We start from the raw sequence: 23,441 nt of genomic DNA on the forward strand, positions 1-23,441 counted from the left end.
ATAGATGTACTGAGAGTGCCAGCAACCTGAAAGAAGAGTACAGAAGTTCAGGACAAATAGGTACGAGTGATGTCATGTCTTCTCAATGAAACACAGTCTCAGTGATTGCGGGGGATGATCTGAGAGGATGTGGACTGTCAGTGTTCACAGGGGAAGGATCTTTTACCCCTACACCTCCTCTCTTCATCTATAATTTAGACAATGAGAAATCACTATAGACCCAAGCGACCCTGTGTTCACTGATACTGCTGGCACTGCACTCAGAAGGACAGTGTGACGTAGAGAGGAGTGTGAGGTTCTGCACAGTATCCTTTGTATACAGTGTGTGTGTGTTTGCATCTGTGTGTACAACCCACTGAATTTTGCTGATCAATGAGCCTTCCTTGTAGAGCTCTTTTTATCTTTGCTTTCTTTGGCTTTTGTTTGGTGTCCCATAAGCAAAAACCAAAAAAAAAAGGAAAACCCCGCATGTTTGTGTGTGCCCTCGTGGCGTAAACTCAAGGGCACTGAGTGCTGCAGAGCAGTTGAACCCATGTGGCCTCTATTCCCTGCCCTGTGACAAGATGGAATACCAAACACACTAATCATTTAGCAAGCTGAATATTAAACAGTGCTGTCTGCAAGTTCTATTTGTGTGTGTGTGTGTGTGTGTGCGTGTGTTTGTGTCCTAATGTATTCTACTAGCCTATTAAACATGTACCCTGAGACCAGAAACAGCAGGGGAGATTTTGGGGCAAAAGGTGCCTAAATCCTCTCTGTGCCTTGCTGATTTTGCCTGGTGTGTGTGTGTGTGTGTGTGTGTGTGTGTGTGTGTGTGTGTGTCCTCCAGGTCCAAAGACCCTCTAGGCTAATTAGGGAAACAGCCAAAGAACAACACCATTCAAAGCACTGGCTTTACAGGAGCTTGGTGAGCTTCCATCCTCATGATACTTCAGAGATTTTCAAACCACCCACTTCTTTAGCTGAGTGCATGGAAACATCCTGCAGTGTCAAGTGCACACACGCACACATACTCTCGCGTGCACATAAATGTTTGACCGGCCTCACTGCTCCGTGCTTGCCAAAGTAAGATGCAAACAAAAGTTGCCATGGCAACGTTCTAGGAGATCTACTCTTGTCTGTCACTCAGTCCTGTGCCAGAAATGTAGGGCACTTAAAGGAGGAGGCAATGTCACACAATGGTCAGACATTGTAACAAAAATAGGTATGACTGTGGTGTACAAGTGTACAGCAAAAAGGCACGCAATAAAGGCTTCAAGTGATTCAGTGCAACTGATGACAGTGTCATGATGCCTGATGAAAAAGACAAGTGAACCCTTTGCTCTACCAAGCCACTATGTACTCATAATTTCACACATCTGCACCTTCACTATTCCAGCTCGCGTTCACAGGGAATTGGCAAGGGAAAAGGCTGAAAAGGGTTAAGGAAGACAGATTGGAGAAAAAAGGAGAATACATGAGAGATGAGCCAGGCAGAGAAATCGACACAACATATAGAAGAAGCTGAAAGCTATGAAGTTATGGGCTGAACAGGGTGCAGCCTAGGACATTTCTTCATCTTGCTTCAGGATCTATTTTGAGGTATTATAATGAAAAAAAGGGGAATGAAAAAGAGTTATCGGCCCCTCCACAAGTCCCGTCCTGCAGCCTGTGTAGTCAGTTTGAACTGTGCTCTATAGCTGGGATTTATCAATCCATAACTTTGGTTCATTGTGACTAAGCTCCATTACGACACACTTGATTCCTCTGAGGCAGGGTAGTGAAAAATGACCCAGCTCATCTGCAGGGAGAGCCCTTAGGCATTTGTGTGTGGTCTGTGCACAGGTGTGTGTAGTGTATAAATATATAAATATATATGGATGTGGGTGCAATTCCTGTCGTCCAAAGGGAATCCCGTCACAGTAAAGATATTGAAGGTTATCCATTTGTCCACTTTGCCTCAAGGAAATTGGCAGTCTGAAGGTTTGGAAAGCCTTTTCTTTCTTTTGAAAGCACCTGATTAAAAAAAACGGCTGTGGTATAGAACCTCAACAAAGCTTACCATTCCTAAAATCTAAGCTGTGGATGTATATGCATTCACTCTCATTCAGGGGCACAATTAGCTACTTTGGACTGGAGGAACCATTTCATGCCTTACAAATTTTCAAGGTAGTCTCTACTTTTTGTTTGTCGGCATTAGAGGAACTAGGAACCATCAAAGTTCTTGGAAACATTTTTTGAGGTCTTTCGTTAGCTCCTCCTTCAGCATAGACATAGTGCTTACTGTACACATGTAGTTGTACATGTGTTGATTTGTGTGGTGCTTACAACTGCATATATAATAACTGCTAGAATTCCTACTCAGCTGCTTGAGACATTCAGACACAGTGAAGCTATTTAGAGAGAAAATGAAGAAGATTAACTAACATTAATAATAAGATGATAAAAAACCACAACAATCATGGCTTAATGAAAGCTACCCTTGTCCACAGACTGGTAACATGCTGCACAAATGATTCATTAGTCGAATTCTAATTTCATCAAAGGCTCCAGGAGCCTCTGCCTCTTGTTAGTGAATCATTGTATACTTAACAATGCAAAAAGAAAATAATCACTTGTAATGTTACATTATATAACTTAAAATAGCACATTTGGGTGCTTTCAGCTACATGTCTTTTTTTCCCCAAGTCTATTATTATCACAAAAGATCCAATCATGGCACCTTCCGGCTTGTTGTGAATGTGGTCTAGTTGTTGCTATGCCAACCATGTAGCAACAATACTTCATGTAAGTGTTCCTGCTAACTGCAAATGCAAACAGGCAAAAACCTCAGAAATGCATAGCGGTCTTGGTGGACCACCCCAGCAGATAGTTACTGTTTGGGGCGATACACTAACTTGTCAGATCTGAATGTTTTGGCTCAGGCAAATGTTGATATTTCTCTCATCTCTCCAGTTTAATACGCATGCAAAACTCTAAACCTCTTTTCAGTAAACACATGTGGACTCACTGTTAGAGGGTATAATATCCGTACAAACAGAGGATCTGAGAGTCCCTGAGAGGGATTTCCCCAGATATTTACCAGATTCTCGTAGTAATCCTCTGGGATTACCATTCTATACCGTGGCCCTAACCTTTGAACTTAAAACATTATAAGCTCTTACATCCCCAACACTAATGTCGCATTTAAACCAATCTCTTCATTCGCTGGAAGAGGACCACCTCCAAAAACCTTATATCATGTCCGTTCTGGCCACGATTCAGACACACTGAGAGGATTTAAAGGGATACCCGCCAGCTTTATCGAGCAGGCCTCTCAGCCTTGGCCCAATAAAACACTGACTAGATACTGCAAACATGTTCAACATCCAAATAGTCTCCAACATGGTAACTGATGCCTGGCAAAGTTATTTAAAATCAGACAGTCTTTTTCACGCACCAACGATGGATGGTTTTCCTTTAAAAAAAGTATGACTACCATCCTGTTCATATCCAATATCGTGCCTTAAACCAGAGAAATCAGATTAGCCCTTCTAATACTGTACAGCATGTGTGAAGATGTCAGTGTGCGCCCATGCATGTGCCTGTAATTAATTAAAAGTGAGAGGCCATCCTGTGAAGGACTCTGATATATTTTTACATCACCGGAGAAATTATAGTCTGGCACGGTTGATAGCTGCTAAATGATAATATTGCACATGGAGAATTAAATTGGAGAAGGGTGTTGTGCTTTAAATATTTAACATGTAACAGGGTTGCAGATCATAAGAAGCCTCATCAAACAACTTTAAAGCAACAAAATGTGGACAACGATTCAGTCTTTGATCGTGAATTATGATTTACAGAGTGAAATTATAACTTAGAGTTCAACTCCTGATGAATCAGTTCAGAAGAATTTTCCTTGCTTCAAACATGATCAAACAACGACAAGCTTCGCTCTCCTCTGCTTTTTCCTCTTCCTCTTTCACACATCCATTTACACTCACACACTGGGTATTTGATAAACCTGGGAATGGAGCAGTGGAAATGTTTTCCAGACGATCTATGCAAATAAGTCCTAATCCCCAGGGATACACTGTAAACGGCTTGAACCACCAACACAATCTACAGAGGGGTATTTGTGTGTGCATGTGTGTGCGTCGATGTAGGGATATCAAACACAAACACACCTCCAGCTAGTTGCCAACAAATTAGAAAATTACAAGTAAATAAACAAAGTACTGGAAAACTTTGGTACAATGTCGATTCTGGCCTTCCCATCCACGAACCCTTTCTGCCGGTTGTGGGAAAAGATTTTCTCACATACAGATCCTGACTTTGGCAATGAGAACAAAGACTGCTGCCAGACAGCCCTAGCGATCAGAATTCTTCAGCAGGAAGTCACAAGTTTAACCTCATCCTCTATCCAATAATTACTTGGCTGGAAAATGGGATAACGTTGGGAATAAGCAAGGACACAGAGATTTCGGATTCTGGACATTTGCCTGCCTGTCATAAGGTTATTTACCGACATCTGTTTCAGTAGAACACTTTACAAATTGACGATAAATTGAACATGAGCGTAAGAGAGACTTCACAAAGTAGGCTGATTACAATTGTGACCTAATTCAGGGGAGCTGCTGGCAATCACAGTGGATTCTTCCCAACACTGTACTTTGACTGAGAGCCAAAAGTCCACAAACAAAAGCAGTAACTGGACAGATACAAATGAACCAAGTCTAAGACAGAAGAAGGATTGTGTATCCTATATCTTAGGGTGCCGTTGCTGCGTCTCTGGTTCATATCATAAAGTACTGGGACCACTCAGTGGGAAAGGAATACATCCAATACATTTTCTCACAGGAAACGGCACCAGATGAGTTTGGTGGGAGTAAACTGGCTTGGATTTCAGTGTAAAATATGAGGAGAGCCTACGAGCTAATGCACCATAAGAGTTACAACGAATATACCTTATGCGTGCAATCTTAAATATGCATAAAATGTTTCAGTGGTATTGTGTTGCTAGGAAACAGCTTGGATCAAAGTTTATTTGTCATGTAGGAGAACCAGTTTCCTGTCAGCATTGTTATTAGCAAGAGCTGTAACAGGAAGCAAACTGAGTCTATCTAGGATGTTTATCTTGTCAAGTCTAAAAAGCTCCACGGGGATGCCGAACACGCTTGCTAAACAAGTCACTTCAGGTTGTTATGAATAAAATGATGGCTTGGAGTAATTTTTGTGAGTTGTATTACACTGACTACAGGTTGATTAAAAGAAAAAAACAAAACAAGAAACAAAACAACAAATCTTGCAGCTCAGGGGAAGTCCGACCACCTGCGTTTGCTATAGTCTTTACTGTTGCGTCTTCCCTGCGCAGGATATCCTGCCTTCGGGATGGGGTGGGATGATAAGAAGGGGGTTGGTAGGATATAAATGAAAAAAAGAAAAGGCACGATGTGAACAGCTGAAATTGATGCAAATTGGAAGCAGCACGAGAAATGACAAACAAATACCCTGAGACACTGTGTAACGCAGCACAGCCGAGCGCTGCCCTGTTGGTACTAACCCTGTTTAAGGGGTCGCATCACCAGAGGAAAAAGTGTGACTGGAGGCTGTTGAGTCAATATTACTCAGCCTGATGTATGGAAGTGTGAACACACAGCTCACAAGAGAAATAAGTGTACGTCTGTGTGAGCAAACAACATTTCATAAATGCCGTCTGCTGGTTAATGCAGCGCTACGGCTCCATCGAACGGGGCGATGATCCGCACAACACGCAGAGCGACGTTGGTGCGAAATCATCACCTTGACGCACAGTATTCCCAAATGGATTGAGCATACTGGACTGCTGGTGATGCAAGCCTTCACTGGTCACAGTTGAAATGACTGCAGGGAGAAAGAGCTGAAAGGAAAAGCAGTCGAATTTTAAGTAGGAACAAATTTTTAAAAAGAAAGTTTGAGAATAAAACAAGGCACGGCATGGTCCTGGGACAGGTTAGAGCCACGACTGGAAATGTTTTCCAGTTCAAGAGAAGAAAAAAAAGATGGAAAAGAAGTGTAGAAAGTGAAAACAGGTTGGTAGAAGTTAAGGCCTTGTCTGTGTCTATCATTCCGGCTCTCTTTCTTTCTTTTCCCCTCTCTCTCCTATTGTGTGTGTGCCAGTTGTGTGAGGCTGGGTATCTCATTAACAGTAATAGAGGAAGCCAGGCAGGGCGGCAGTGAGCCAGGGATATCCCCATCCCACAGTCTGACACACTGACCCCTCCTTCTCTGCTATTGAAACTCCCACCGCTATTAACTGCTCCACCTTGGACTGTACCACTTTTCCAGGCCAGGGGAAATATTGTTGAAAGGACTTCTCCAGAGGATGTTTAGGGAGCATTAAAAGAGCCCCTCCTGAAAGGTGCCTTAGTGTGGACCAGGATGGGGTTGTTAAGGATGGGTTAGACTTAGGGAGGCCTTGTTTCAGCTTCCTCTGATTGTGTTACCCTCCCTTAGGATGCTTAAACCGAGAAGCTACATAAAACCGCATTTGAAGACAAAAGTTAGAATAACAATCCAGATTATTCTCCTCTTGAGAATAAAAAGGGAATCGGAGAAAAAAGGCAGGAAAACGCGCATGCTGTGTATGTTTATCTTCGTGTGCATGTATGCGCTGATTAATTTTTGCTATGCAGTGTGCTTCTTATCATTTAGCTACAGGCCTGGTGAGTCTGTTGGGTTTGTCCTGGTGGTACCAGCTGCATACAGGCCAGGTGAGATGCTTGGGGAATACTAATGGGTCCATGAAAGCCCTGTGCATCAATTCAGACATGGTGACGTGAATACTGATCAAGCTTTTTGCTGAATCACAGCTAGACAGGCACAAGGCACAAAAGAAGCTGCTGCTTTTACACAAATAAAATAATGCAGACTAGAGAAAGGGCTTGCATTATTAAAGCAAATTGACACATTTAGAGAACACAAAGTTAGCAGGGAGTGAAATGTGAGGCAAAGGAGACAGAGAGACCAAACAGCTTACAAAATAGCCTCTATGTGTGTGTTTTTGTGTGCAAGCATCCCCCTTTTAGATGCCCATAGAAACACTTACCAGCTTAACAGCTTAGTTACCACCTCTTTAATACTGACCTTGGCAACGTAACTTCCTGTTGTGTATGCCGAGCACAACAAAAACAAAAGAACACTATACACAGGAACGGCTAAGTGAAAAAAAGTTCTATTCAGTACATAAACCTAGCAGGAACATAGCCATGACATCCAACCCAGTTCTGTCCTTCAAGCTTAATGAAACAAATCAGTCAAGTTTAACCCTGCCCTGTCTCTGGCTCCAGCCTTTGTCAGGACATACCTGGCCCTAGAGTACATCATCTGTTCCCTACTTGTCTTTCTTCTTCTGCCTCAAGCCCTTGACGCACAAGTGCAGAATCCTTCATTAATAACAGCTCCTTATTACACGGGAGGGCAGCATGTAAACGCAAGTATGTCTTAACAGGTGCACAATTATTTGGGATAAAATGTAGTGCAAAATGCTTACTGAGATGATTGTGCATAGAAATCTATCTGATATATATTTTTCTTTCTTTCTTTCTTTCTTTCTTTCTTTCTTTCTTTTTCTTTCTTTCTTTTTTAAATGTTTACGTTTTATGTGTATTGGAGGTGAATCCTACCTGATAAAGCGGCCTTGAAACACACCTGTGTGTGTGCAATAGATGCAGAGGCCCAGGAAGGTTCCTGGCATGCACGCGAATCCGCCGGATGGCTGTGGAGGTGAGAGTCCATAGCAAGCCCTGTCGAGTACAGACCACCTCATCTAAACCCAACAAGACAGCCTCCATCCCTAACTAACTACTTTGCCACCAGACGAATACACAGCAATATGAGTTTATATCAAAGGGACATCCACAGGTAGTGGCAATGAGATGGTATGATTAGCCTTTATTGTCCTCTTGATGCCACTTAGATCCAGTAGATAATACATGAGTCATTTGTAGAGGTAAGCCTGAGAGAGACAGGTTAACCCCAGTGTCTGTCTCCTCTCTTGTCCCTCTAGGGCCACTTGCTTCTCTGGGATTCACTGGAGTGATGCCTCCTCAAGGTCAAACCCTGCTAGTCCTTCTGCCCCAGTCCCACACAGCTAGTGTTCCCTGCTGACTCCTTCTCTCCTGGTCCTCCTCTCTTCCTGTCCCTTTTCTTCCCACTGAAGCAAAACACCCTCTGTCCGTTGCTCTCAGCGTCACAAACACAAACATTCCCACTTAGGAAATGCAGCCGGTCTCTTAGTCTACCCGACTGGAGGTTGTTTTTAAAGCGATATGCACTCGAATACTGCAGCACACACTGAGGGAAACCAGTCCTCTCACTTTCTCTCTCACTGTCTCGGTTTTCAAGGAAAGAGGTATGTTTCTGTGGTAAGTCCATTCCTTTCAAACACCTGTTCAGACTGAACACTAAGTGTATGTTTTTGAAGGAAAAGAAGACTGGCACACATGATATACAAGGATAACTGCAAGCACGATACAGTAGAATGAATCACAGTAACACTGACATCTGGTCACTTGGATTTTTGCCAGAATGTTTTTAAAAAAGGACATATTTTTCCCCCAAGCCAGTTTTCCCAGGCTGGAGTATCCTGGTCTGACCTATCTAAGCTTTGAAAAAAGAAAAATGATGCCTGCTCCAACCGTCTGCTAGTCTTCGCCAACTCATTATCTTGTGAAAAAAAAAAGACTGAATATAATTCATTACGTCAAACTAAGTTGTTTATTTGAGTCAGAAATCCACAATGAATCTTACACTTGCTTGCATACATCCATTTGCAAAAATGGCCACATGGAGGCAATACAAACCCCATATATAATCTCTGCCAAGCAAGCAGCGCCTGTATGTAAATCCTTGCCAGTCTGTTATAAATTCTGGCTTAACAGCACTACTAAAACACTACAGCTTGTATGAGAAATGCTCACTATGTTACGTCTGATAGAAATGTTAAAGTAACTCTAAAATCAAACACACACATTTTTTTTGCCTCCTGCAGATCACGACTGGTTACAGAGAATTTTATTTATGGCAGTTGTGCTATTTAAAAATAACGTCTGCTGGTTTTGTACAGCCAAATGCTTTCATTTTTCCTACTTTCGTCACAGTCTGTCCTCAGAGACTTGATCGATATAAAAATTCAATAACTCTGTACAGTACAGTAATTCTTTGCCTTTTCTACCAAACCACCAATCTGACTGTGTGTATGTGGGGGGGGGGGGGGGGGGGGATTAAATGGCCTTTCGTAGCCCGCTCTGATTCATTGCGAGGCTTATTGATGCGAGGGTCATTTCTGTACTGCTGAGATAGTGTGCTTGTGTGTGAGACTTTGTGTGCATACAAATTATTGTATGACTTAAAGGAACCACAAACATATGAGTGGGAGGCTGTTGTGGTGTACATCGGGTTCAGAACATAACATAAGTAAACTTCTAAGAATCAGCTTACATTTACACCAGAATACCTCTGCTTCCACAGCAATCATTTCCCATACTTCTATCTCAGGGTTTGACGTTGTCCTCTCAGTGGTGTCTTGAGAAACTCATGAGGAATGTGTGGTATTTGTGCAGTGTGAATTTTCCAAACTGACTGGAGACGCTCATCTCACAGTGACCGTAACTTACAAGGGGGTGTAAATATTTGTTTCGGCGAGGAGAGAAGAGGGAGGCTGGGTATGAGTGTGCGCTGTTCCCATGATTCCATGTGTTTGCTGTGTCCTGCTGAATCCTGGGAAAGGTCAGACAGCCACTGTGATGTAAACAGACACGGCCAACAGTGTCAGCTGGGCGGCTATCCACGAAGTACGAAGACGGAGTGGAAAAGAGACTTTTTTTACATTCAGAACCGTGATGGACAAATTGAATTGACAGTTAACTAGTGAGAAAATCTACATAAGACACGGGGAAATCATCTGTCTGCTCCTCATGTATACATGTCTGGCCTCTTTACTTTCTCCTGTTTCTCCATCTCTTTTGGCCTCTTTCATCTCTCGTCTCTCATATCTCTCAGTCTTCCTTCTGCTCTCTGATTTTCCACTCAGGCGTGTTACACTAGAGTGGAGGCAAGGCAGAAAGAGCGAGTGAAAGAGAGAGGAGTGGAGGGAAATGGGTCACCAAAACTATAAATTCACAAGCAGATTCTCAGCTGAGGCTCTCTGGCAGACAAATACCTTAAACGAGCTGTGCGCCGGAGAGCAAAAAGTGCACCTGACACTGACACGTTGAAACACTTTATGCAACACTGAACCCGACACGTGACTTGCATGGGTCTAGATTGCTTTGGATTTTTCTTTTTTTTTTTTTCCAACATACAAAGACACACAGATCGATGTCATTGCAACAGAGCTCGTAAGTGACACATCCATATAGACCCAACCAGGAATTCAATTCTGATCAGTCTTGCTTAATGTGATCACATTAGAGGTGCAAGCAGAAAAATCAATAACATAAAGTAATCTGGCCCGAGAGACGGATGAATGCAATGAGCTTCTATATGTCTGCGTCTGTGAGAGTGAAAGAGTGCATGCTGTGAGCTTTAGTTTCACTAGTCCTGTGGGTGTTTGGAATAAATTAAATAAAAATATTGTTTACTGAGCATTTGTGCAATGAAAAACACCCAGTGATGACATGACATAAGCCTTTGAAGTATTGGGACTTTTATACTCTCTTAAGTATAGAAGTTGACCTAGTTCATGTGTTATATGCTCTAAATACTGTACACACATGCATTAAAGGGTGTTCACGCACATGCACGCACATATACACTCTCGCTCTTTCTACCTATCTCTCTCAAGCTAATCATTGTCTCCACTTTGCCTGGCAGATAAATATTAATGAGGATTACTATGTTACTGCAGCACACCCACGGGAAACCAAGAGCCTGCCACTCTCTCCTGCTTTCTAACCCTTTCCTGCTCCATCTCTCTTTGCTACTCCCACACGCCCACACACACACACACACACACACACACACACACACACACACACACACACACACACACACACACACACACACACAATTCAAACAACTGCCAAAAAAAGTCTGCCACTTTAAGAAAATGCCTGTCCCCCCTCAACTCTCTAGATTTCTTAATATGCCGTACAATGATTCACACACAGACTCACACACACATGCAAACTATGAATAAACCCCTTCATATGAGTTAGTCACAGACATGCCTCGGTTCTCACTGAGACGTGTTATCTCTGTCTAACAAAGGGCACAGATTGTGCTGGGATATTTAAGGAACATTTCAGGGGTCTCCACATCCTGTTTTGTGGGAGATGGAGTTTTGTCCCATCAGCCCACGATCATCTTTGTCTTTCTTCGGTGCTTGCCTAAAGAACATTATTGTGTTTCTTCCTATATCAGTTAAATGTCTTTATCTTTCGGTGTAAAAAAGGACCTGAGGTAACAAAAAATACAAAAATAAACCTGAATTGAATTTTTCCCCACTCTCTCTGTCTTGAGATGATTGTCATTTCTGTGAATAGAGAAGCAGATATAATGAAGAAATCTTACTGAGCTCTGCATGCATGTGGCAGATGATGGGAACACATAGTTAGACCGACTGACTGACACACACACACACACACACACACACACACACACACACACACACACACACACACACACACACACACACACACATCCCATCCATCTACTGGAAATGTTTTGGCAAAGGACACAAGACTCCACTTTCACCATAGCTACCCTGCTAGCAGACTGTCTCCATAGAGAAAGCATATCATCAGCAGCCTTACTGTCCTCAGCCTTCACTCACAGTCATAGGCGATCATCTCTTGTTTGATCTGTACAGATTTACTTTGAACTTGTATGCAGCTGCGCCATGTGTCTATCTGCGGGTTGATTTTGGACAGGCAATAAAAGACATGAAAAAAAAAAAATCATAGCCCAGAGTAATGAAAGAAACAGGGTGGAGAAGAGGGTGGGAGTCTCCCGTTCAACCCCCCTTTCTTCAGTGGCTCAATAACATTCTTCATTCTGAGCTGCCTTGGGGAGAAAAGGGGGTCCCCTTTCATGCCGAGCAGGGTGTGGTGCAAGAGGGGCCGTCACGAACCTTTAGCTCTAGTTATCCCCACCTCTTTCTTTTTTTCTCGCCTCTTTCTCCTTCTCTTTGTCTCTTTAATTGGACTGACTGACCACCGCTCTCTCACCTACAGTCCTGGGGGCATGTTGGGATCTCAGGAAATCAATACTGTAGCAAAGGAAAGGAGAGCTGTAGGGGCAAAAAGCTCAAAAGTCAGACTTTTTAGCAAACACGCAGAGAAATGATAAACAAATTACAGATATTTTGGGTGTTGTGTTTCCCTTTGGTTTCCATGTCAACTATTCAAGTCCTTGAATGAATTCTGACTCTAATGTCCCGGCAATTAGATCAGTCTGATGGGAAACAAGTAAGAGAAGCAAGAATGCCAGAATCCAGCCCTGACCTTCTCTGTGATTGGTCCAGACAGGATGTTTAAAGGTAACAAGGATCGATTAGTATTCCTGCCTTAAGTCTTGCATGGCTGCTTCTAGCTTTCAGCCCTGTAATGGTAACTGCTGTCAAGTTATTGTCTGTTTGGATTCCTGTTTAGCTCATGAATGTTTGTTCTGAACATGTGTATATGTGTTTGTGTGAACTTCTCCTTCTTTGACAGCGATCCCCCCCTCCCACCTTCATGCCCTCACTCCCCTGCAGTGCTCCCGACAACAACATGTTTCCCCGGAGACCGATTCAATCTCCTAAAATCAGAAATTGCACACAAACACTCGCACAGGCACAACCGCCAGTCCTCCCTCTCTCCTCTTTGTTTGTTTGGGTTTGGCTTTGTTCTTAATTTCACAGATAAAAGCTGAGCAGCTTTACATGATAGCAAGATAACAAAGGCAGGAAGATAATCCTAATTCAGCCAGCTCACAGAGGTAATCTAAACTGAAAAATATCCCCTCAAAGAAGCTGTTTTTTAAAGCTGTCAACACCAACTGTGCAATTTCTCACCACAACATCATGGTGTCAATACCATAAGTACTTCTGTCCCATTTTCACACTAATGCACAGAGGCAGAAGAAGGATGATGTCATATATAAAAGACCTGTAAGCAACAATCGCATGTGACAGACAACAAGATGCAGAAAACGTGTAACACAAATGGAAAAAACCCGAAACACAATCAAGTCCAGTTAACAAGGCATGTTTTTTTTGTTTTTTAATATGTCATAGATACTGACTGGGAACAAAGATAGCTAATTAGCCACTCGTCCATCACAAGCTACTGATGCAGACGTGACGTGACACGATTCATCTGCATTAGATTAGTGACAGGGCACAGATGAAAAGGTGTGTTTTCACTCTGCAATTTGCAAGTGAAAACGCACCTTTTGGATCAAGCTTTAAAATATATTTCAAGTAAGTTCCCGAATGGTTTGGAGCAAAGTGTATAGCCAGTGGGGATCCATACCCATTAACGTGTGCTTTTTAAATGGGAGACGCTGAAGGACATGGAAAAACTAGGTTCCAAGTATGTAAAATGCTTTAGCTATATTTAAGCTGTCAGTAATAAAATTTCCACTAGAACCTTTCACTTGCTTAGTCAGGTCATATATACATACTTATAAGCAGATTTCTTTCTCTTAGCCCTCTAGCCATCTTACGTAGTTGTATAAGATACAGATGGAGTAGAATGAGTTGTCTAACATGACAAGTCAGAGCAGGACATAGCTGCAGCTGTGAATAGAAGTGAAATCATTTCAGTGGCTCAGTAAGACCACGGAGAGAGGAAAAGTCATTAACCAACAGACAGTCAACATTTACAGAGCGTCGCGCATAGAAACCGGCTTGTTCACCTGTCATCACTTAACAGATAAATTACTCAGACAGTCTGGTGATTTAAAAAATTTTTTGTTGACATATTAGACGCTGTGTTACCTGTTTTGTTTGACTCATTACTATTTTTCATAAAAAGTGACGCAGTCACCGCCTCCCACATCAAGCCAGTGATTTTTTCCGGTGCAGCAGTACAAAAATGTGACCGAGTTTATGTAAATCACAACAAGTAATCCCTCTTCAGTCTGTCTGCTCACAGCTGGTGTTAAGGAAAAAAAATGGGAGGAAGATAAATGGAATTCAATCAAGAGAGACTGTGTGTGAAAATCTGCTTTTCTCCGTTAATTAAGGTGATTTGAGCGAGGGTGTCTGTTAGTGGCTCCAGCCAATCATCGAGCAGCAATTACATTTCTGAAAAGGGCAGTGAATATTCAATTTCCTTCAATCAAGGACTGTTACGAATGCCAGATAGATTCAGACAGAAGCGATCCACCCAGGAGCTTAAATACCAGCATTAATAACACATAATAACACAAACTGAGTCTTAAGATGATAACTTGAATGCATCATAGCTATAATATAGTGTCTGACATGCTCCTGCCTCTGATCTCTTTCACTTCAACTGTATAGCTTATCATCAACAAAGAAACCAGGTTGCATTTTATGTACTGTGATGATGCAGCGGTGGTGTGTATATTTAGGCTCATAAAAACGAAAGCTTTTCCATCTAATTTATGATAGCATGTGCACAGCATGTGTTTTCTTGCGTGTGCTGGTGTATATCCTCTGCTCAGTGAAAGCAAGAACCACAAAGAAAGTGGCGATTCTCCAAAGGCCTCGTGGCATTTAGGAGTCCCAGCCACTCAAAGAGGCACATTTATGAGACCAAAGTCACCTCATAGCGAGTGAGTAGACTGAGATCTGAAAAGAAAGATGAAATTCCTTTCAGTATCATCATGCAAGCAGATTGTGATTGTTGGAATGCAAATCTGGAAGCTCTATATCTTCGGTTCGCACGTCACCTGAACACACACTGTACTTAAGTGTGATTCACTTAATACCAGTGCATTCACTGCATGAAAGAACGCTGACACCCATCACAGAATGAAAGCACAGCTGCAAACCTTTTTTTTTTTTTATTTCTTAAAGAAACATGACAATTAGGAGTAAACAACTTTGCTGAGCACCAAAAGACATGAATTACATGGCAAGTTACAGCGTGTCTTTACAACTGACACAAGGGTTAACTTTGCACCACACATTCCATGTAGCTGGGAACTATTATCTCCAGCCACCAATCTCCACCCACCGCGCACACAAACACGTAAACACAAGCTTCTGGTGCCTTGCAGATGAGCTGAACTGTACTGTTTAAAGAAAAAAACAAAACGATCTGGGACAGCACAGGATTCAGCGCTTTAAACTGGGCTGAAGTTGAAGCTTTGCTTGATAAAAGCCCATCTCTCGAGTTTAATTGCACTGACAGTGACAGGCAAACGAGCTGCACTCCCACTGTGAGACTTCCCTGTAACCTTGAAGCCGAGGACGGCCGAATGCATTAGCGGTGACAGAGACAGGCTGAGAACTACAAAGATTGACAGACTCAGACTGGCAGGACGAGAAACACAGAGAACTATTGTCCACTGTAGAGATTAAAAGCTTTGCTCTTGACTTGCCTTGCACCAACTCAAATCTAATATAGTCCTTTGGATTAGTCAAGAACCTTTTTTAAATCCCACTTACACACACAAAGAGGCTTAAAAAAATACTGTCAAACAGACATAAAGTCAAAGAAGGAGGGATAAAAGTGAAAGAGGTTAACTGAGGGAAGCTTGTCTCTTACCCTCTCTGCACTGTTCCTTCGAAGAGTCCCCACCGGCAGCTTAAGCATCAGCCGGCGGGTTCTCCCGGGCGTCACCGCTCCCTGAACCACCATAGTACGCTCCAGAGTGCGTGTGTCTGTGGGTGTGAGAGCATGTGTGTGAGAGTGTGAAGTGGGTGTCCTCGCTGTCCCGTCCAGCCTGACAGCCGTAGTTCACGCGAGCTTGCGCGTGGCGGTGTTAGAGGGAAGGAAGAGTGTGATGTGAGCGTAGCTGTAGAAGTCCCACACGGGTCCTATGTGCCTCTCTCTGCTTCTGTTTCCCTCTGTGTTAAAAGGCTTCCCATTCTGCTCCACACAGTTACACTCCGCTCTGCCGCTCATGAGGTGAATGAGTGTGTAAGAGTGTATGGGAGGGAGAGGGAGTGTGCTTTGTCTCTCCTCTCTTCTCCCCTCTCCAGCTTTGGCAGCTTCCCCTCCCTTCCTCACATACTCACTTCCTTCAGTCAGGGGCTTAACCAGGTCACTGGATTAATGTGACGTTACAGCTCTTATTAGCATACGCACTTGTGTCACATGACTCAATAATTATTGTGTGTGAGCATATATACCCCCACCACCCACACAGCCCTTACAGGGAATCACGTGGGGAACCTCAAAAGGAATATGGGATGTTTTGCCATCTGGTAGGGAGATTATCTTCGAAATCCCACATCCCAGCTTTCTCTCCCTGCACTGTCTGGAATAGAACACAAAGGAAGAATACATACACACTCACTAGCATGCATCCTCACAGACCAGCATGCATGTTGCTCATGCATGCAGATATTGATCATATTATCACTCGGTTCTTTGCCTATATGGGGGCAACTGTGGCAATTGGCCAGAGTTTTTTCCACAAAGCTGTGACAGCAGTGGACAGTTTGGAGTATCGATCTGGCCTTTGCGGAGACCTTTTATCATGGTAAAACCGCAGCCGTAGAGATCTGCGACTAGCTGCGGCTTCATTCAGCTGAGTCAGTCCTCTGTATCCACCATTGTGGTCTTTACATGTCCATTAAAGCTATTGGAATCAAGAGTTACTGCTGCACCTTGTCATATCTACATCATCACTCACTCCTGTGCTCTTTTTTTACTCCGGCACATCAATACTAAGCTGTCAGCTGATTAAATAAAGTGAATCGACACGCGCTCACATATGCAAAGCTGTTAGGTATGCACATATCCATGCACACATGCACAGCTGCGCACATCTCGAGAAGGCAAGGTAACCATTGCTAACCAGTAACACTGGAAATATAAACCTGTAAGATTTAGCTTGGTCATCCCAGTCAAGAGGTGAACTGATGCTGGATCACAGAGCAAAAATTTAGAGTAAAGTGATTAAAATGAGCAAACTAACCAACTTCTTCCTTCTCCCATATCATTTCTTTAATTGAGGATCTCTGACAGCTTTCGTTACACGAGACTATATATGTCACACACACACAAACACACACACAAAAATACCCCACACATTGTGTTAAAGCCAAGAGCCAAGCATACAGGAGGAAATCATCTGCAGTGGTAATCCCCAGAAAGCATTATTTATTCATCACCCTGGCCTCCATCGGTGTGTGAGTGACTGTGGCCTACATGAGAAATATCAGAGGGCTATTTTTAAACTTGGTGTGCAGACATCCAGGTCTAACAGATAAGGAACCAAAATGACTTGGTTCATTTCTCTCTCCCTCTCTGCAATATGACTGGTACTCTGTGTGGTGTGCTTCCTTGACATTAATTCACATCGTGATGACATAGTTCAAGCTCTGCTGCTGATTGGGGAGACAATGCACAAAATCCTGTACTGTACATCCCCTTGACAGTGAGATGAAAATGCACCCTTCTAATAGAGCACTTAAAGTTTGGTTTGCGATCCTTTGTTCTCTTCTTTTTTTATTTGCTTCTTTATTTATTTATTTTTTGCTTGAAATGTGCAATAAACTCCTCAAATCCACAAAGGTGATAAGCCCTCTTCTTGACAGGAGGGAGAAAAAAATAAAGGCAAGTAAAAACAACATGCTACTATTCTTGATGCCTCGGGCTGCTTGCACAATGACCCATTTCAGTCAACAAGCACATAAAGCACATAAAAAAGTAAAGCAAACGGGATTTGCGCTCGGTAACAAAATACATGAAATATAAACCTGTGTACATGATAAAGAGCAAAAACATAAATTTGTAGGAAAAAGCTAGGAGATTCTGACAAGCTTTGCTTCACAAGCACCCGCTGTCCTCAAAGTGAACCATCAGCTATTAATACATTTGCAAAAAAAGAAAAAAAAAACTGCAGAGAGAGGAAGAGAAAGAAAAGAAAATCTACGCCTGAGAGACGCTAATGAGGGAAACAAAGCAGCTGGATTGTCTGGGTTTTATTTCTGCTGTTCTTTTTTTGTGCGTGTCTGCTTAGTCTTTGTTCGTAGTTGCAACAATAAGAAGCGATGGTTCTCCAATGCTAGACTCCCGGCATTGTGATGCATTAATTTACCCTGATAACCCAGCCAGTCTCTGCCCACGGCTGTCTGACTCATCCCTATGGTCCTGCTCCTCAACTCTGTATGTTTGTGCGTCTGTGTGCGTGTGTATGTGTGTGGGAGTATGTGTTTATGGAAATGCCCTCTAGTTGGACCGACTCCCCGTCCCAAGCGGAATGGAGGGGGATTGACTGTTTACGTTTCAAGACACCACAAATTACAAAGGGTTGAGTTACAGCATCATCGCAGGCAAAACAGATAAACGATTGTATAGCTAAACAGTACCACCCTGATAGCGTAACTTGATTCGCTGCTCACTGTGTGCTTTCATCTGCGCTTCTACATGTATGCCAGCCTTGCATCTCCTGAGAGTGAGATGAGCAGAATGTGGGGCCTCCCCACCCTTCATCAGGCCAGAACCAATCATAATGACTTCTCCACAGGGAAGCATCCACTTCAATTACCATCTTCTCAGCAGTGTCTGTGTAAGAGAACCCGGGAAACACCATTACATGCTAAGAAAGGTAATGGATCGCCTGTGAGATTGTTTTATATGAGTCACAGTAAAAACTGGGGCATATTTGTGTTTCAGAGAGATTTGGTGCAACGCTAGGACAGGTTGTCCTGGTCAAACTGTGTCGCTCAGCACACATCTGCTCAACCTGTCTGTATGTGTGTGTGTGTGTGTGTGTGCGCGAGAGTGTGCGTGCAAACTGCAAACCTGCTTAGGTGTTGTTCCGTAATATTATTGTTCAAAGCGTTGGCACCAAAGCACTGCAGTCAGGCTGTCTTTCTAGCCTTAGGAACACAGAAGATAAATGTGGCCTTTAATAAAATCTTTGTCCAAGTGCAGTCCACAAATACACTGCTATTATCCAGCCATCTATGTCTTAACAGAATTACAATATATCATTCCAATGGGCCAATCAGCAGTCTATTAGCAGGGCAAAAACACATTTGAATGTGGTGCTAGATGTGCAATATGCCTCAGAGAAAAGCATTCAAAGCTTCTGAATTATTCACCCGAGTGTGCTGGAAGCCCTGAGCGTGTGCTGGGCCAGCTGACATCCGAATCTGAACCATGATGGAAATTGAAGGATGAATGATAATGGCTCATCGGTTTGATCCGTCTGCACATAAAATGGGATCGAGTTTATGATAATTTTGTTGTTGTTTTTATTAAATTTATTTATTTAATTCTGTTTGAATGATCCTGCTGCCAAAGACTAATGCGGCAAGTAAATGAGATACATCTGATTGCAGAAACTGACTATATTACTATACTTTTCAAACTTCTTTTTCAAAAGAAATTTGAATAATATCTTTCAAAAAAAGAAGTTTCTCCGTTCTTGTAAATATTTTCCACTCAGTAAATCGTACAAGACCCCCATAAATAAAAACAAATTGATTCTGCTATCAAATATTAGTATAACCAAACTCTGATATTGCTTATTTCTCTCAGCTGTTGTTGCCCAAAAGCTATCAAAACACAACAATGAGCCATTGCTGCACTGGGGGACATAGTTTTTTTTTTCTTTTGTTCCATTAACATGAATAGGGACTGTAGTTTATTTTGAGTCAATCCCCTGATTCTGCAACTGCAAATAGCCCCGCACAAGGCATTATTTACTTCTTCTTCTTTTTGTCCAGCTTTTAAATATTTATATCTCCAGTAGTAACAAATGGGCTTGGGGCTGCAGGATGCAGACAGTGTAGAGAAAGACGGACTCAAATAACAATGAGAGATCGACTGACACATGCTGGTTTTGTTCTTCTTGCAGGATTTTTTTTTTTTGTTAATAAGAAAGATACTTAAGTCACATCTCAATCAATATCGAGATCAAAATATTTCAGATTAAAGGACAATTGATTGCTTGGGAGCAAACGGGAGAGTGAGTGACGAGGTGCAAACAGAAAGGGGAAAGAGGTCAGCTCGCACTAGCTGAACAATTTTGTCAATGGTCAGAGAACTGGTCAGAGAACACACCCATTACATAACAGAATACTCTCACATAATACACTCAGTCAATAGCCAATGTTTGAATCAACACATCTGCAGCAGTGCAGTCAAAAGAGAATAGTTTGCTAATAAAGAGGCTTTTTGTATGCATGTACTGTAGACACGCATGTTGTATAATTCCGTAGCAAAACTCTCATTGTGACAAGGAAGCGCTTGGTATCGGTACGTCACAGTGTTTGTGCTCCTGGCGGAGTGAATGCTCTCAGAGACCACAGGCCCTTTGTGACCAAATAGCTCTCCCAAAGATATAAACCAGTACTTTATGGCTGCTGGAAGCAGAGGAGACGATGGAGACGAAAACAAAACAAAAAAGCAGAGCAGTGCATTACAGCTGTGATGGAAGCAAACCCATCCAGCTGAGGTCTTTCTCCTTTGGAAGAAACCGGGGGATGGGGGAGACGAGAAGAGATGTAGGACTAAGGAAGAGTAGGAGATGGAAGGATTAGTACCGCCTGCAGGCTGTATCATAGATGTGATGTTGGAAGAGATGATTGGGAGGTGTTTGTGGGGTGCACAAGGAGGAGATTCAATTAAACTACACAGGGATTGAATGCATTTTTAATCACGCTGCCTCAGTTGCTGATGTGACAGTCAGCCTTTGTGCTAGATTGCGAGGCATCCTCTGCAAGAGGAGTTGCCATGCCTCCCTGTCTGTGTGTCTTCTCCTCTCCTCATAGCTCAGCAGCACAATGCACAACAGCTCTGGCGTGAGATGATATGATGCCAGAAACCAGTATTTCATAGCAACAAGAAAAAAATCCAATCAGCAGATACAGATCACATTACTGGTTCATTAAATTTCAAAGGAGCACACATGTGTGAGCTTATTTTAACAGTGTTGAATTAAAAAAACAACAACAACTTTGCTGACCCGAAATATCCAGCTTCCTGCGAGCGAATGTGGCAACAAAATAGTGACCTCCTTTTCTAGTAGTAAAAGAGGCTGTGAAGGAAGTTCATTGCCTTGGATCCTCTCAGCTTCCCTAAATCATTCATATGTGCAGCTGTGCTAATGAAAATAGCAGTGAGCCCTTGAATATAGCTGCGCACTTCACTGCTGCTCTAAGCCAGTGAGCAGCATAGATAGGGCTCTGGAGGTCTTTTTCTAGCAGAGGATGGAGAACTGCTGTCATTATTCTAATGATCCTTAATTTTCCTATAACGATCCTGGTCTCTGAGCTTAACTGTCCTAATTCACACATACACACAGTCAGACTTATTGAATACACACTTTACAACAAGGACGACTATATACAATATCACAGGCCTGATCCATAACACCATCTACTGCTGGTAAGTCTTCCAATATAAGTCCTTAATTCCCCCTTCCCTTACTTGATGGTTCACTGAAATAGGCTTCTGCGTAGCTCACGTCTGCATGTTGTGAGTGTTTGTGTATGCATGCATTGCCATATGCGCATACGTCTAGCCAGCAGTCTGGAATGTGTGCACACGATTTGAATATTTCTCATTTAAGTATGCAAAGTGGCCAGATAACCCTCTGTTTTCCACCCTCTTCCAGCAATTAGAGAAATAAATAAAAAAGCGTTCTAATTAGGATGTTGAGAGGAAATGTAGAGGAAGGAAGCATTTTCCTTACTCCAATTTTTCCGTCCCACATGCGGTGCATGAATAATCCAAATGTTGCTCTGGCCATAAACAGTAATCTTTATTGCCATGGTCATAAATCATCCTTTGGATATACAGAAAGAAAATGACCAAATCTCCAAAGTAGTTTGATGGATCCGCGCATGCAAAAAAAAAAATCCCAGCATATTTCAGTGACACTGAAGCCCTGTGGCAGCGGATTGAATGCTGATAGTGCTCACTGAATATATATCTCAGGGAAGACAGATTACAGTTCCTTGAACAGATGCCTGTGCCTGTAAACAATGTTAAAGGGAAACAGCAGCTTAACGACCAAACTCATTACAGCAGCCGGCAGATCAAAGCAACCAGGGATTCTGATGTCACATTTACAAAGTGTGTCTGTCTGTGTGTGTGTGCTGAGGTAGACCATGTAAGCTGCATGTGTTTTTGTATCTAAATGTCTGTGTGGGATGCAGTTCTAGCAGCCCAAAATGCTTTAGCAACCACAGGGATCTGAGTAATCTACCTCTATCCAAGCGTCACAAGCGACAGAAACACGCCTATCACATCCATCAGACTTTCCATCTACTCCTCATTCCTCTTTCATCCCCCATTTCCTCATTCTCGATTCCCAATTCCTTTACTTGGAGATTTCGTTCATTGCTAATCAAAAGATTTATAGCTATCGAGAGATAAATATGAAGGATGCAGACCACAGAAAGTAAGCCCACTGCCTACATTTAATACTTTCGAGTTGGTTGGACAAAAGCTCCTCATACGCTGAGTTAAAATTTCCAAAGTTTTAAGTCCCTGGGCTAACCTTATGTTGACTCACATATTAGGCCAAGCAGTTCAGGTTATATTCCTGGTCAGCCAATTTATTCCATAATTCTCCCTAAGCAGAGAATTTGATGGTTAATAAGCATGTGTTTTCAGCACCAATTAAGAACAGAGCATCTGGAATGTTGCATGAACATATGTCAGCCCCCATCTCCAGCTGAAATTATGCGCTGGAGAGGTCACCCATATAAAACACAGAGAAGATGGGTATATTAAAGCATTTTTTAAAGAGATGTTAAAACAATGTTGAGCAAGAGAAACTGTGGAGAAACTTACGAAAACGTCCATAAGCATGTGTTCCAAGGTCACCTCTAAGTCCTCGAGTCGTGCAGAAAGAGTCATCGTTCAACTGATCAACAACCACGGCAACAAAAAAAGAAGTAATTTTTCTACTAAGTACTTAAGAAAAATTCTCTTTCTCTCTTTTATTCAGTTCGCTCATGGGATTAATTCTCATAAATAACTTAAAGAAAGTAATAAAGCCATATCAGCTATATAATATCCAATTCTTCCAAGGAGTTGTGCCAGTAACAGTCCAACTTAACTTTTCAACAATTCACTTTTATTCTCCATCCACTGCAAGATTCCCAAATGGCCAGCTGTAACAAACAAGACTATCTCCAGCAAGTTTGGCTCCCAAATCTCCTCTTCACATCTAAGTTATGATCCATGAGAGAAATGAAGACACTGACAACTCCCTGGCAGAGGGAGGGCAGAGGGTGGTCTCACTGTTCTTGCTAGGATGCATAGAGGAGGCGTACGGCTTGATGGGAGAACTGACACTCAGAGAGGCAACTATTTTGTGACAAAGTCATATGTCTGACTTTTTTAATATCG

At 42.5% G+C, this 23,441-nt stretch overlaps 1 protein-coding gene across 2 annotated transcripts in view; it reads right to left on the reverse strand.

The window, feature by feature from the left end:
- frmd4a (FERM domain containing 4A) overlaps window positions 1–16,094 on the reverse strand; it is a 54,849-nt gene extending 38,755 nt beyond the window's left edge. The window contains exon 1 of one of the 2 annotated variants that reach the window (XM_085359170.1): window positions 15,666–16,094. In XM_085359170.1, the coding sequence (XP_085215296.1) occupies window positions 15,666–15,758 (93 nt within the window). In that variant the 5' untranslated portion in view covers window positions 15,759–16,094. Of the gene's footprint in view, window positions 1–7,625; window positions 8,209–15,665 lie in introns of those variants that run through there. The other variant, XM_085359169.1, reaches the window with a different exon arrangement.
- Between the last annotated feature and the right edge of the window lie 7,347 nt (window positions 16,095–23,441).

This window comes from Diplotaxodon limnothrissa, linkage group LG7 (genome assembly GCF_057381915.1).
Source record: "Diplotaxodon limnothrissa isolate DT_005_m linkage group LG7, D_limnothrissa_male_GT1.1, whole genome shotgun sequence".
Lineage (NCBI taxonomy): Eukaryota > Metazoa > Chordata > Actinopteri > Cichliformes > Cichlidae > Diplotaxodon > Diplotaxodon limnothrissa.